At 42.7% G+C, this 15,448-nt stretch overlaps 1 protein-coding gene across 1 annotated transcript in view; it reads left to right on the forward strand.

Moving 5' to 3' along the window:
- The window catches only part of Ints8 (integrator complex subunit 8), a 50,463-nt gene that overhangs the window by 18,575 nt on the left and 16,440 nt on the right, over nt 1-15,448 (forward strand). Inside the window, exons 10-16 of the mRNA XM_057790336.1 lie at nt 440-581; nt 3,787-3,857; nt 4,547-4,722; nt 5,539-5,672; nt 8,022-8,132; nt 10,035-10,236; nt 12,160-12,281. Of these exons, the coding sequence (XP_057646319.1) occupies nt 440-581; nt 3,787-3,857; nt 4,547-4,722; nt 5,539-5,672; nt 8,022-8,132; nt 10,035-10,236; nt 12,160-12,281 (958 nt within the window). The remainder of the gene's footprint in view (nt 1-439; nt 582-3,786; nt 3,858-4,546; nt 4,723-5,538; nt 5,673-8,021; nt 8,133-10,034; nt 10,237-12,159; nt 12,282-15,448) is intronic.

Genomic DNA, 15,448 nt, shown 5'->3' on the forward strand with positions numbered 1-15,448 from the left:
ATGGGTGTTTTCCTTGCTTCAATGTCTGTGCACCTTGCATATGCCCGTGCCTCAGAGTCTGGAAGAGAGTGTTGGATGCCCTGCACCTGGAGTTCAGACAGTTGTGAGGTGACATTGAATCCTTGTCTTCAGGAAGAGCAGCTACTTCTCTTAATCACTGAGCCAGCTCTTAAAGTTGTTTCTCCTAGTTTCTTCTAAAAGTGCTTGCGGTGAGAAAGTTACTTGGAGCACAGTTCTGTTCTTCTGCTCAGTCTTTAGAAGTCAGCTACCTTTCTGTCTTTTTTTTGAGTTGGCATATGATATTTATTAGCATGCTTGGAGATCCTAAAATGTTACTTCTCAAGAAGAAATGGTTCCATCCTTTTAAATTTTGTTTTGTGCTACTGTTTCCATTTTATAATAAGAAGAACATTAATGTTTCTGCTTTTGTGTTCTGTAGAAATGAAGCTCTAGATGAGATCTGTTTTAAAGTGTGCGTCTGCAACACAGTACGTGATATTCTGGAAGGCAGAACAGTCAGTGTCCAGTTCAACCAACTGTTTCTTAGACCAAACAAAGAAAAAATAGAGTTTCTTCTTGAGGTAAGGCATTTCCCCTGCGGTAATAGACCATTGCTCTATGTTTACCATGGGCCTCCAGTGCTCTTTCCTCTGCCTCCTGCCTTTCTTCTCTGTGGTGTATAGTTGACACTGTTAACAGATTGAGCAGCCACTGCCTCTCCTCATCCTTTCCTCCTCCCCCACATCCTTCTTCCTCTTTCCTTCCTCCTCTTCTCCCTCCTCTTTGCCCTCCTCTCTGCCCTCCTATCCCTCTTTTCCTTCTCCTCCTCTTCCCCTCCTTTTCCTCTTTCCTGCCTTCTCTTCCTCCTCTTCCTCTCCTCTTTTTCCTCCTCCCTTATATCTCTTCCTCTTTCTCTCCCCTTCTCTTCATCCTTATCTCCCTTCTTCCTCCCCCGTCCCGCCTGGCTTTTTTTTAGACTGGATCTTGCTGTGTAGGTCAGGCCTCAGATTCTGTTCTTCTGCCCAGCGTCCCAGTGGTGAGGTAGGCAGGTGCCATCACACTGTGTTTTGCTTTATCTTCAGACAGCTCTTCCTCCTTTACCCCTTGTTCTTTATACTTGGTCCTTCTTGGTCTTTCAATGATGTTTCTCCTCTGCTGTAGTTAGGACTGACCTCACCTTAAGGTTCTGCCTTTTTTTTTTTTTTAGAGGGAATAATTTGTTTATTTATTGAGACAATAAACTTATTTATCAAGACATAGTCCTGCTATATATACCAGGCTGTCTTCAAACTTAGAGTACCATTTGTCTCTGCCACCAAAGTGATAAGACCACATTTGGTCTAAGATTTGTTTATTTTCTGTGTGTGTTTGCCTGATTTTATGTGCACCATGTGTGTGCATGTGTCAGCAGAGGCCTGTAGATCCCTTAGAGCATCAGATCCCCTGGAACTGGAGCTCTTACAAGCATCTGTGAGCTGTCTGTTGTGGGTGTTGGGGAGTGAACCTGGGTCTTCTACAGTAGCAGCAAGTGTTCTTAGCTGCTGAACTGCCTCTCCAGTTCCCAAGGTTTTTGTTGTTTGTTAGTTTTTTGAGGCAGGATCACTACATAGTCCTGCCTGACCTTGAATCTCCAGAGATCTGCCTCCCAAAGGGCTGAGATTAAAGGCACGTGCCACTGTGCAACTTCAGCCCCTAATTATTTAAAATTTTTATTTTTAAAAATGTTTTATTATATTTTTTTACATTTTTGTATATTGTATGCGTTTGTGTGTGCACATGCAATTGCACAAAAGTAGAGGTAAGAGGATAAGTTGTTGGTTGGAACTCAGATATCATGCTTTGTCAAGCTTCCTTGCCTCCTTGCCTGATTTGCCATCTTGCTAGACCTAAAGACTTGCTTCTATTTATTTAGGTGTCTGTATGAGCATATGCACATAGGTATATTCAGAGGTCAGAAGAGGGTGTTAAGTGTTCTCTTCTGTCACTCTTCACTTAAACTTTTGAGTCAGGCTCTCATTGCTGATCCTTGAGCTTGTGTTTTCTCCACTTTGCCGGAATCCAGTAGGGGCCAGGGGTTCTCCTGTCTCTGATCCCATGGAGCTGGTTCACTGACCTTGTGTGAGGGCTAGAATCTGAGTCCTGGTCCTTAGGATTTTCAGTGTAACTGTTGAGCAGTTTCTCAGCTTTCATGTTTTCATTGTTTTTTTTTTAAATATTTATTTATTTACTTATTATGTATACAATATTCTGTTTGTGTGTATGCCTGCAGGCCAGAAGAGGGCACCAGACCTCATTACAGATGGTTGTGAGCCACCATGTGGTTGCTGGGAATTGAACTCAGGACCTTTGGAAGAGCAGGCAATGCTCTTAACCTCTGAGCCATCTCTCCAGCCCCGTTTTCATTGTTTTGTTTTGTGATAAAGGCTGACTGTTTACCTAGCCTGGGCTGGCATCAAACCTGATATCTTCCTGCCTTGACTTTCCTAGTGCTGGGATTACAGGCATGTGCTACCTTGCCTGACTTTAAATGTGTTTTAGTATGGATTTGATGCATTGATTACAGGCATAATGAACTTTCTACGTTTTTATATCCAACATTTTTGCTAATCTCTTAAAAGTTTTCTTTATTGGACTGGAGATGTTGCACCATTGGTAGAAGAATTTTTGCTTAGCATGCCCTGGGTTCATCCCTATCACCATATAAAACTGGTTGTGCTAACACAAGTCTGTAATTCTACTACTGAGATCACTGCTGGAGAAGTTCAAGGTCATTGTCAACTACAAGACAGATTGGAGACCACCTGGAATATATGGGATCCTGTCTCAAAAAGAAAAAAGAATGAAGAAAGAAAACAATGGGCACTTTTTACAATTAAAAATTAAAAAACAACCAAAAAAGCATTGTAACTTTATTTAAGTTTCTCAGTCTAACTAATCTGCTGTCATAGGTACTTGGACTCCTACCTTTTTTGAGGGTGCTTGTCAGTATTTTTCCCTCTTACGTATTAGAATTTTTGAAACCTAGTAGTACAAGACAGATCCTGTCTCTTATAATAATAACTTAATGTGCCAAGTTATTTTTAATTACATATGCCTGAACTTACGAAAATGACCCAACTCTGTTTTTGATGGATTCTTACCTTGACTTTTGTCTTAAATTACTTAACCAAATCAGTGATTAGTGATTGTGTTTGGTAGGGTTTCTATTGCTGTAAAGAGACACCATGACCGTGGCAGCGTTTATAGCAGAAGAACATTTAATTGGGGTGACTTACAGTTCAGAGGTTCATTCCAATATCATCATGGTGGAGTGCAGCCTGACATGGTGCTGGTGCTGGAGACTGAGAGTCTGTCTCACTGGGTGTGGCTTGAGCCTATATGAGACCTCAAAGCCCTGGTCTCCACAGGATAGCCTTCTGCCGGCAAGACCACACCCACTCCAACAAAGCCAAACCTTCTAATACTGCCGCTCCCTTTGTGGACCATGTTTTTAAAACCACCACAGTGATTGAAACATAGAAGTTCAGCTGTTCAGAGCACTGGAGAGACAGCTCAGTGGTTCAACATACTGGCTGCTCTTCCAGAGAACTCCCAGCACCTCCATGGCCGCTCAGAACTGTCCCTGCAGTTCCAGGAATCCATCCAGCACCAGCTTCTGGCCTCTGCAGGCATCAGACATGTACATGTTGCCATCCAAGCTAAACATCCTACACATGAAGAAAAAACTAAAACTTCAGTTGTTTGTAATTCTTAAACAACTCAAATGAAAATTACTCAATTCTCTAGGTATGTTCAAGATCAATAAATGTAGAAAAAGCTTCAGATTCTTTGAAGGGAAACATGGCTGCTTTTCTTAAGTAAGTACCTTTTTCTTTTTTTTAAAACTTGAAACAGTTTCATGAGGAAAGTGTCTTTTTTAAAAAGACATTTTAGTTTATAAATTTTACATGTGTGCATGTATATGTATGTATATATGTATGTGTGTCTGTGTGAGCGCGTGCCGGGGTGTGTATGTGGATGTCACTGGACAGGCTAAAGGACTCTGTTCTTTCCTTGTACCATGTGGGCTCTGGGAATTAACCTTGGCTTAGCTGCAGTTGCTTTAACCCTTTGAGCTATGCTGACCCTGTACCTCTCACTCCCCTACCTCAGCTTTTAGTGTTGGAAATAGGGTTTTGCTATGAATATCCCAGTTATCCCGAGACTCCTAGTCCTGTGACCTTGAGTCCTGACTGCTACCGTCGTGAAAAGGCGTGTGTGTCTGTGTGACCCTGGTGGTCAGTCCCGGGACTTGCACATGCTGATGGGCTTCACTCATAGCGTTTATTCGTTTGAGCCTGGGGCTCATCATCTACTCCAGTTGGCCCAAACACCAGTTCTCTTTACTCTGCTGCTCACATGCTGAGATTGCGGGTGTCCACTTCATAATGTATGAAGTGATGGATTTTTAAGGTGGCCTTTGAAAATAATTGGTTGATAGGAATGATTTTCCCTACCAAAATTTGCACTTTTAAAATGTAAAGTCTTATGTTTCTCGCTGCTGTAGGAATGTGTGTCTGGGGCTGGAAGATCTGCAGTACGTCTTCATGATTTCTTCACACGAGCTTTTCATTACGTTGTTGAAAGACGAAGAGCGAAAGCTGCTTATTGATCAGATGAGGAAGAGATCCCCTAGAGTAAATCTGTGCATTAAGCCTGTGACTTCATTTTATGATATCCCAGGTTAGACCTATTCTGCTAGCTCATGTTTTGATGCTGCTCAAGCTAATACTAAGATCTTCCTAAGGCTTCTCTGACATTTCAGTTGGTATTTGTTTGAGTAATTACTAGAAACCTAACCTGTCTGCTGTGGTCGGATTTCTGCTTGAGCAGTTTTTGGTTCTCAGCTGAGCCAGAGGCTGATGGAGCTTTGGGTGTAGTTCATAAAAGGGTTTAGCTGAGGATAGACCCAGACAGAAGCTACTGCTAGTACGCTCTTGAGGGTAAAAGTACAGATGGTGCAGGGTTGATAAGGAAGCTGGGACCAAAAGGAGTCATGATTATCAGTCAGTATAGCTGTGCTGTTAACTGCTGTCTTAGCATTAGCTTTGAAATTTTTATTTTTATCTTATTTTAGTTTTCTCTCATTTATTTATTTGTTTTATTGTGTATACAGTGTTCTGTCTGCATATGTGCCTATAGACCAGAAGAGGGCACCAGATCTCATTATAGATGGTTGTAAGCCACCATGTGGTTGCTGGGAATTGAACTCAGGACCTTGGGAAGAGCAGCCAGTGCTCTTAGCCTTTGAGCCTTCTCTCCAGCCCCTTTGCTTTATAATTTTAAAGATGCATTTGCATTACTAAGCACATACAAGTTGTGGTAGGTTTTCTGTGTGGGAATAAAGTTATACAAAATTTGAGTTATATAATTCCATTTTCAAATGGTTTCCACTTTTAAGATATTTCACATATGCCTTTTCTCTCAGTTGTATCACACTTAAAATTTTACATTTAACTCTGAGTTTACTCATTGCTGAAGTGGAGCTCTCTTCCTTAGCTTCAGCAAGTGTCAACATTGGCCAGTTGGAACATCAGCTTATATTGTCAGTAGATCCCTGGAGGATTAGACAGATCTTAATTGAATTACATGGTATGACTTCAGAGCGACAGTTTTGGACTGTGTCCAGTAAGGTAAGAAACTCTCTGTTAAGAATAGGTATGAATTTCGTTGTTTTATTCTGCATTCTAGGAGGAATGCTATTTTTGACTTTTTTTTTATTTAAAATAATAAGGACCCATTTAATAGACTTTCATATGACCATAATTGGAACTAGAGAGAAAAAAAGGGAAAACACACACAAAAGTCCAGTAACGTGAGCAATGTTTTTTTTTTGTTTGTTTTTTTGATTTTTGAGACAGGGTTTCTCCGTAGCTTTTGGTTCCTGTCCTGGAACTAGCTCTTGTAGACCAGGCCAGCCTCTAACTCACAGAGATCCGCCTGCCTCTACCTGCTGGGATTAAAGGCGTGTGCCACCACCGCCCGGCCGAGCAATGGGTTTTTATTCCACGTGTTGTCTAAGCTCCTCCATGCATTTTAAACACAACTGTAAATGTAGATAAAATGTGTGTTATTTATAGAACCTTCAAAAGGGTCAAAGCTTTGTTGTCTGTTTGTTTCGGTTCTGAGAACTGAACCCAGGTCTTCACTCACTCTTGGAAAACTAGGCTACTGAGGTATAGCTCTAACCCTTGCATTTTATTTATTCATGGTAATTTTTTTATTCTTTGAGAATTTCATGCATGTATAGAATGCCTCCCAAGTGCTGGGATTAAAGGCCTGCGCCAGAATTACTGGGCTTTTTCTTTTTTTTTATAGCTTCTTGAACCCAGCTCATACCGCCCTATGTACTGGGTTTGGGGCAGTGTACTGGAGGATGGGCCTGAAGAAAGCTCCCTGCTCTAGTAGCAGCCTGTAACCACCAATAGCTCTCAGCCCTGGGTGTGAGGTCTCCGTTAGTTCCTCCCCAGCCATGCTGGGATTTTGACTCATTCGCTCTCTTGTTGAGTGTTTTTATTTCCTGCCGGGTGTAGGGCTGTACACCTTTACTCCCCGCACGCTAGGGCAGAGGCAGGTGGATCTCTTGAATTCTAGGATAGCCTGATCCTATCCTAGAGTGAGTTTCAGGACAGCCAGGGCCACAAAAACACTCACTTTTTTTTTTTTTTTTTTTTTTTTAAGACAACTTTGCTTTGAAAATAATAAAAACACCCTGGTGGTTTTACTTTTTAATATTATCTTGACATCTACAGCTTCCACTTTGGAATTTAACTTCTTTATAAGACTTTTTTTTTTTTTTAAAGCTTTCCTGCATGAAAATAAGTTTTAAGGTAGCATTTCAAGCTGGAAACAGGTGCATACCTTCAGTCCCAGCACAAAAGAAGATTGGGTAGGAACATCCAGAGTTTGGGGCCAACTTATGTTACAGACTGAGACAGGTCTCAAAATGTAGTAAAAATAAAAAATACATAAAATACTTTTTCAATGGGCTGTAGTTTCTAGGGCAAAAAGCAGTACCTACAGGAGTAAGCTCAGGTGATACGGTTTGCTTGTGAGGCTAGCCTTTCACAGCTGGACCGGCTCTGCATCCTTCCACGGTGTTTCTAGCTTCACACCCTGGTGACTCCGTTTAGGAAAGGCAAACCTCAGCCTGCAGCTGTCTCCACCAAACCTCAGCCTGCAGCAACAGCAACTGTCTCCAACAAACCTCACACTGCAACCGCCTCTCTCCACCAAACCCATTACAATGAGTTCCTGTCTCCTCCTGATCCACCCAGCCATATCATTCCTGTTCTTCACTTCCCTAGTCCTGGGATTATTGGCGAGCGCCACCGTTTAGCCTGGCTCCCAAATCCTGGGATTAAAGGTGTGTGCCACCACTCCCTGGCCTCTAGTGGCTTAGCTCTGCACTTTGATTTTCATTTTCAGGCAAGTTTGATTTTTTAAAACACAAAGAAAATATCACTACCATTGTTCTTTTTTTTTGCAGGGAGTAATGCCTCTTTTCTATTTATTTATTTATTTATTTATTTATTTGCTTATTTATTTATTTATTTATTTATTATGTATACAATATTCTGTCTGTGTGTATGCCTGAAGGCCAGAAGAGGGCACCAGACCTCATTACAGATGGTTGTGAGCCACCATGTGGTTGCTGGGAATTGAACTCAGGACCTTTGGAAGAGCAGGCAATGCTCTTAACCTCTGAGCCATCTCTCCAGCCCCTATCACTACCATTGTTGTTTCTTCTTTTCAAGATGGTTTCTCTGTGTAGCCTTGGGTGTTCTGGAACTAACCATGTATACCAGACTGGCCTTGAACTCAGAGATCCACCTGCCTTTTCCTCTTGAAATTAAGGGTGCAATATTTATTTTTTTAAATGCAGTTGATGATTATTGAGAGATTCTCGCCTAGATTTGCCATCAGCTGTGTGTTTGCTTATGTATTTTAATTATTTATTTTAAAACTTTTTTTTTTTTAAGTGGGAAGTACCTTCTGTATATAGTGGTGTTATCCTTGGAATTAAGGACAATTTGACAAGAGATTTGGTTTACATTCTCATGGCCAAAGGTTTACACTGCAGCACTGTCAAGGTGAGTGAAAATGTGTGTGAACACTTGTTCAGACCTGCTTCAGAGGGTAAAGTGCTTGGTGCATGGGTGTGAGAACTGGAGTTCAAATCCTCAGAACTCCATAAAGTCAGACAGGGTAGCAGAAGACGCTCCAGAAGTCTGGGGTGGGTCAGCTCGCGTACTCAACAAGGCTGACAGACACCTTGTCTCAGACCAACCATGGGTTCTAATGCCCACTTGATGGACACACCCACTGTGTGTACATCCAAACAAAACACTCATATGCACAAAATAAAAGATGCCTGGCAGTGGTGACACATGTCTTCTTGACTTCCTCATACGTGACATGGCACATGCACCACACATACATCTACATGCACGTGTGTTAATAGTCAGGAGAAAGGAGTCAAAGCTGATTGTTTCTTGCTTTGAAAAAAGAATTTTATCTTCTATCATGTGTTGGCATGTGTCTGTGTGTGGGCATATGCGTAATGTATACAGGTGCCCTTGGGTGCCAGAGGCATCCCGTGAGTCCAGGTACAGGAGGTTGTAAGCTATGAGACATGGGTCTTTGAACTGAGTGTGTTCTCTGTGAGAGCAGCATGTGCTCTTGCCTGCTGAGCTGTCTTTCCAAATGTTAGCATGCAAGATGGAATCCTAGAGCAGAGCACCGTCGACTACAGGAGTGATGTGATGAGTATGGATACTGTATACATAGAGACCAGGAAAGACAGCAGTTTGCAAAGATGACTCTTTAGAGTACTTGCTGCTCTTGTAGGGGAACCAGGCTTGCTTTCCAATGCCAATGTAATGACTTACCAACATTCTAAATTCAGTTCCATGGGTTCTAATGCCCACTTGATGGACACACCCACTGTGTGTACATCCAAACAAAACACTCATATGCACAAAATAAAAGATGCCTGGCAGTGGTGACACATGTCTTTTTTAAAAATGATTTATTTATTTTTGCTTTATGTGCATTGGTGTTTTGTCTGCATGTATGTCTGTGAGATGGTGTTGAATCTCCTGGAACTGGAGTTACAAACAGTTGTGAGCTGCCATGTGTGTGCTGGGAATTGAACCTGGGTCCTCTGAAAGAGCCTCCGGTGCTCTTAACCATCTCTCTAGTCCCAGTGGCATACACCTTTAATCCTGCGAGGCAGGCAGATCTCCCCGTTTGAGGCCAGTGTGGTCTAGAGTGAGTTCCAGGACAGCACGGGCCATACAGTGAACTGTGCATTGAAACACCAAAAGAAAATGTCTAAGGAAAAGAGAAGCATTTGGGTGTGATGGTACGTGCCTTTAATCCTAGCATTTGGGAGGAAGAGACAGATCTCTGTGAGACTGAAGCCATTCTGTCTATAGGAAATCCCAGACAGCCTTAGCTGCATCTTGAGTTCCTGTCTAAGAAACAAGCAAATAAAAGACCCAAAAGACTAGCAGAACACTGGGGGTAGCCCCTGTAAGGCACTGAGAAGACCTTTTATTCTTAACGCATCATGGTTGGGGAAGTCACACTTTGGGGGAGAGTTAATACTAGTTTGCAGTGGGATGGGTAGGAAAGGAGTGAGTGGAATGATTACATTGATTTATTAGGTAGTTGTACAGTTAATAGGCAAGGAGTGGGAATGCGAAACCTATTTTAGGGTCTGTGGTCCAATACTGAGTATCTTAGATGGAGAAGTGTTCTTGTCATAACGTTTTATGTTTGCATAATATCAAAGTCTTTGTTACTGTATAATTTGTGTCCAACTTGTTTGGTAATACACGCACTTACAATATTGTAATCAATCAACAGTAGAGAAATGGCACTCTAGCCTCTCTCGTAACTCCAATGTTGACCACTCCAGCGCCTGTGAAGATCCACATTACTTTGGCTCCAGAGGACTGACTCAGGCTGGCCTCTTGCTTCTTTTATAGGACTTTCCCCATGCTAAACAGCTCTTTGCAGCTTGTTTGGAGCTGGTAACAGAGTTCTCACCAAAACTGCGGCAGGTTATGCTGAATGAGATGTTACTTTTGGATATTCACACGCACGAAGCTGGACTGGGACAATCAGGAGAGAGACCTCCTTCCGACCTTATTAGTAGGGTCCGAGGATATCTGGAAATGAGGCTTCCTGGTAAGGCAGGTGCACGTGTCCACATTCAAAATTCTGTCCTTCACTGTTGGGGTGTGTGTTGGGTGGGGGTCTTCTTACCTGACTTTACCTCTACGGGAAAACTTCTATCCTGGAACAGTTTGGGTTTGGAGGTGACTTGAAAACATTAGTGACTGGGAGAAACCATTGCCCTCTGGTAGGGACTAGACTCTGAAATCAGAGTGACTCAGCCCTGCCCTGCTCACCCTCCTGGCTGTGCCTGGCAGCCCTTGTCATTGCTTGGCTAGTTTCTGCCCCGTTCTCGTGTGGCTGCTTTTTCTCTTAGAAGGACACTACTTGGGCATTTAGGGTCCGCCATAAATAGTATGACCTCAGGTCAACTGATTATATATGTCCAAACAGCAGTAGCTGTAGTCCTCTGGGGTGTTACGAATGAGTGTGGTTATTATATTCTAATTTCCAGAGGGACCTACAGTTTTTAATGACAGACTTTCAACAGTTGTTGATCTCGTTCAGCTCTTTGTTAGCGTGATGTGTTCCCTCTAGGTGGGAATGGGATTGCACCCAGGGCCTCACATGCCCGGCCAGCACTTTACTGCTCAGCTGGAGCTCCAGCCATGCTTGACATTGCTGAACTGATGTGAACGGCACGTGACGCCACTTTCTCTCTTTTTCTCTCAAATGGTAGCTCGTCAGTCAACACATAATTTATGCAGACTCTTAACTGTTCAGCAACTTTTTAAATAGCTTAAGCTATTACTACTGCTCAGAATGAGAAGAAAAGTTTGTATTATTTTAAAGCTTCAGAGAAAAGCAAGGAAATGAGTTTTTCTTCCCGTGGATACAGTTCCTATCTTTGCCTGAGCCATAATTATGGGCTTAGGTATTTGACTACAGTGTAGATTGAGTCAGTGCCACCGTGAGGGTCACAGTTGGTAGGCATGCTCTTTCTGGGGCCAGGACGAACAAGTGTAAGGGTGCCTTTACAGGTTCATTGAGAGACACTGTTTGAAAAAAAAATAAGGTTGAGAGGGGATGGAGAGATGGCTCAGCAGTTAGGAGCACTACCTGTTCTTTTGGTGTCGTGGTCCTCCTTGGCCAGCAAGAAGGACGCAACACCGGAGCTCTTCCTGCTGCAGTTTATTCAGGACTTTATTCACAACTTCTTTCTCTTTCCCTCCCTCCCTCCCTCCCTCCCTCCCTCCCTCCCTCCCTCCCTCCCTCCCTCTCCAGGCAAACCTCTCCCAGTCCTTAAGTAAGCCTGGGCCGCCAACCCCAGATTTCCAGGTGGGCACTGCCCATAGGTCCACGCATATGCAAGCAGCTGACAATCATTGCGTGATAATAGCATAAGTCAGGCCTAGTTGATATTAGGAGTTGATTATCACAGAGAGCACTTGCTTTCGGGATCGCGGAGGGCGGGAGCCAGCACCATCAGATGCAGCTCCACACAGCTCTCTACACATTGCCATCAGGTGTGATTCCACGCGGCTCTCTACATTTTGGAGGATCTGGGTTTAGCTCCAACCACCCCATGGTGTTTTACAGCCTTATTAAAACTCCTGTTCCAGGCTTCTTCTGGGCTCAGGCACCAGTTTCAGTTGACTCTCCATAGCATTGTCTTGACATTGTGACTTAGGATACATTATATCTTATTCCCAAAGTATATTATGATCTTGATACTGCTTTGAGTCACAAAAATTCACAACATATTTTGGTATATTTATTTCAAAGGAAACAATGCTTAAAATAAGCGTTGGTGATTTTTTAACCTCCCCTACTATTATTTGAAATACTTTTGTATTTTAAATTATTTTTAGCACATTTATTTATTTGTTCACTTATTCACAGGTAAGGTCTTTTGTAGCTCAGGGTGACCTTGAACTTCTGATACCCTTGTTTCTACTTTCAGCTATTTCAACTGTTTCTTTCCTTGCTTTTTAGACATTCCTCTTCGTCAAGTTGTAGCTGAAGAGTGTGTTGCTTTTATGCTAAATTGGAGAGAAAATGAGTATCTTACCCTGCAAGTTCCTGCATTTTTACTTCAGAGTAATCCATATGTAAAGGTAATTAATGTTTAGGCTAAAATGGCTGTCAGAGTGCTGGTATTTTATATTGTTAGTACTGTCTGTATTATTGTACCCATTTCATTTGTTTCTGTACTCTGAAATTTGTCTGATTTCTATGGTGCTGTGTTAGTTAAGGCAAGCCCTTGTCAGTTTGTAGTGAAGTGTGCATAGTTTTGGGCTGTGAATGTAGTGCGGTTTTTAGAGCCCTTTCCTAGCATATATTTTTTTTTTTTTTTGGTTTTTCGAGACAGGGTTTCTCTGTGGTTTTGGAGCCTGTCCTGGAACTAGCTCTTGTAGACCAGGCTGGTCTCGAACTCACAGAGATCCGCCTGCCTCTGCCTCCCGAGTGCTGGGATTAAAGGCGTGCGCCACCACCGCCCGGCTCCTAGCATATATTAAACCACAGTAATCCCTGCACCCTATAGTTTAGACAGTACAAGCCTCTAAACTTTGTTCTAATATTGCTTTCTGATACCTTATACTGTAACATACAAACAGTATGAGGTTCAACAAACATTTTGCTGTAATTGTAAAGTAGCAGGAGGTTTATTACCATTTCCTGGTTTGAGTGCTAAGGTCAGACTCTGAACGGGTGGAAAACGGGTTTCTATTCATTTTCCTGTTAGAGCAGTTATCCAGCTAGGCTTGATTTCATTGGGTAGCCAAGGATGATCTTGAACTTGTCTTCCTGCCTTTGCTTCTTAGGAGCTAGTTAGGCATGCGCTGGAGCTCATTTGAGTCCAGCCCTGTGAAGATCTATGGAGTCTTCAGTTTTCTTCCTCTTTACAGTTCATAAATGCCTCTGGGATTTCAGATATTTGCTGTCTCTTTAGAAAATTTTCTGGAATCTGAATTCTAATACCCAGAGTAACTTGATTGTGTCTAACACTCTCCTCATGACCTTTAATAATAAGCTCTGAGAACTTTGTTTTTTCATGGTTATTATTGTTTCTGTTTAGAATTGAAGTTTGCTGCTCATTGTTCAGACAGTACAGTAGCTCCTCTCTTGGCTTCTAGCAGTCTTTGGGGTCATGTACCATGCGAGACAGGCAAGCTCATGCTTGTGTAATAATGGTTTCGGCTTGTGTTTTTTTTTTTTTTTTTTTAGATTTATTTATTTATTTATTACGTATACAGTGTTCTGTCTGTCTGTATCCTTGCTGGCCAGAAGAGGGCACCAGATCTCATTACAGATGGCTGTGAGCCACTCCACCATGTGGTTGCTGGGAATTGAACTCAGGACCTCTTCGCCCTCTTAACCTCTGAGCCATCTTTCCAGCCCTCGGCTTGTGATGTTTAAGGACACAGAAAGTTGTGTGATAGATTGATTGCATTGGTTATACAGGTTATCTCATTGCTTCCTACAGTCCCTTGATATAGGCTAAAAGGAGGAAGACTGTGGTGATCGTGTTAAAAGTCACCTGGTGATTAGGTGATTAGGGCTTCTTCCATAACTGGCCCCTTCCTCTTTTGATAATACTAAGAAGAAGCAGAAATATAGAGTGAGAATTATGCTTTGAAAATATGGTTTGGAGGCCGGGCGGTGGTGGCGCACGCCTTTAATCCCAGCACTTGGGAGGCAGAGGCAGGCGGATCTCTGTGAGTTCGAGACCAGCCTGGTCTACAAGAGCTAGTTCCAGGACAGGCTCCAAAACCACAGAGAAACCCTGTCTCGAAAAACCAAAAAAAAAAAAAAAGAAAGAAAATATGGTTTGGAGCAGTTTCTTCCAATTTTATGTGGGATGTGTGTATGTAAGAATGAGGAACTGTGAGGAGAAGCTGTCCGTTTCTGAGGTAGGAACTGAGTGACTTTAGCCGTGTCTGTGTTCTCTGTTACACATGCACTTTGTCTTTGTGACCGCGTCTCGGTATGTAAATCTGGCTGCCCTAGAGTTCATGGTCTTCCATCTCAGGTTCCTGTCAAGTGTGGAGGTCTAGGTGTGTGCGCAGCTTCCATCCTCCCAGCCCCAGCCTGCTTTCTTTTTGAATAGAAATTATCTATTAAGAGAAGCATCCCTGAGAATGTGACTAACTAGTGGGCCCAGGGCAAAACCATGCTTTCTTTAACGCAGTACCATTATATAATCAAAGGAAAGGGAATCTCCTTAGCAGATGACTAAAATAGTCCCTTTTGAAATAATACGAACTCTCTAGTCTCCTCCTTGTGCCAGTAGGGAGATTATGCAGTAAAATGGATCCGTAGGATCCGCAGGCACGGGGCGGGACATACTGTCATCCGTCACACAACTCGGAGGAGGCCACGGCTGCTGATGGTGGCAGGAGTGCCCTCTTGTAGGAAAACAACTCAGTTACTTTTTTTAAAAAAAAATATTTATTTACTTATTTCCAGAAGAAGTCATCCAATTCCACTAGAGATGAGATTCCATCTCATGTGGTTGCTGGGAACTGAACTCAAGATCTCAGGAAGAATAGCCAGTGTTCTTAACTGCTGAGCTATCTCTTCAGCCGACGCCCCCTTTTTTTACATTTTAAAAAACATTTTTTTTTTTTAAATGTTTATGGGTGTTTTGCTTGCATGCGTGTCTGTATACTTGCGTTTTTGGTATCCTCAGAAGTCAGAAGACTGCATTGGAGCTCTTGAAACTTGAGTTATGGATGGTTGTGAACCACCATGTGGGTGCTGGGAGTGAAGTTGGGTCGTCTAGAAGAACAGCCAGTGCTCCTAAGGGTCCACACTTAAGATTTTTAGTTTGACCTACAGGCCTTTTAAAGTGTGAGTGCTTCTTTGGCAGGTGCATGTCTCCTGCGTGTCCTCGGTGTGTCCTCCGCATCAGCCACCTCTGCTCACAGCTCACGGTGCTCTGTGATACCTTTTCCTTCTTCTGTTCTTTTGCACATGCTGTCTGTTGGGGTGGCCCTCCCCGCTTAGCTCATGCATTTCCCGTAGTGCGCTTGATCCTACCATGCTGCATTCTCTATCTAGCTGGCTGAAGAGCTTCCAAGGGGCCTTGTTGTGTGATGTTTTACTCTTTGGACTCTTTAGTCTTTTGACTTTTTTTTGTGTGGAGGGGCACCACCCATCTCTTGAATAAATCACACACAGAGGCTTATTCTTAGTTATGAATGCCTGGCCTTAGCTTGGCTTGTTTCTTGCCAGCATTTCTTAATTTTAAATTATCTCATCTATCTTTGGCCTCTGAGCT

Source organism: Chionomys nivalis, chromosome 16 (assembly GCF_950005125.1).
Source record: "Chionomys nivalis chromosome 16, mChiNiv1.1, whole genome shotgun sequence".
Lineage (NCBI taxonomy): Eukaryota > Metazoa > Chordata > Mammalia > Rodentia > Cricetidae > Chionomys > Chionomys nivalis.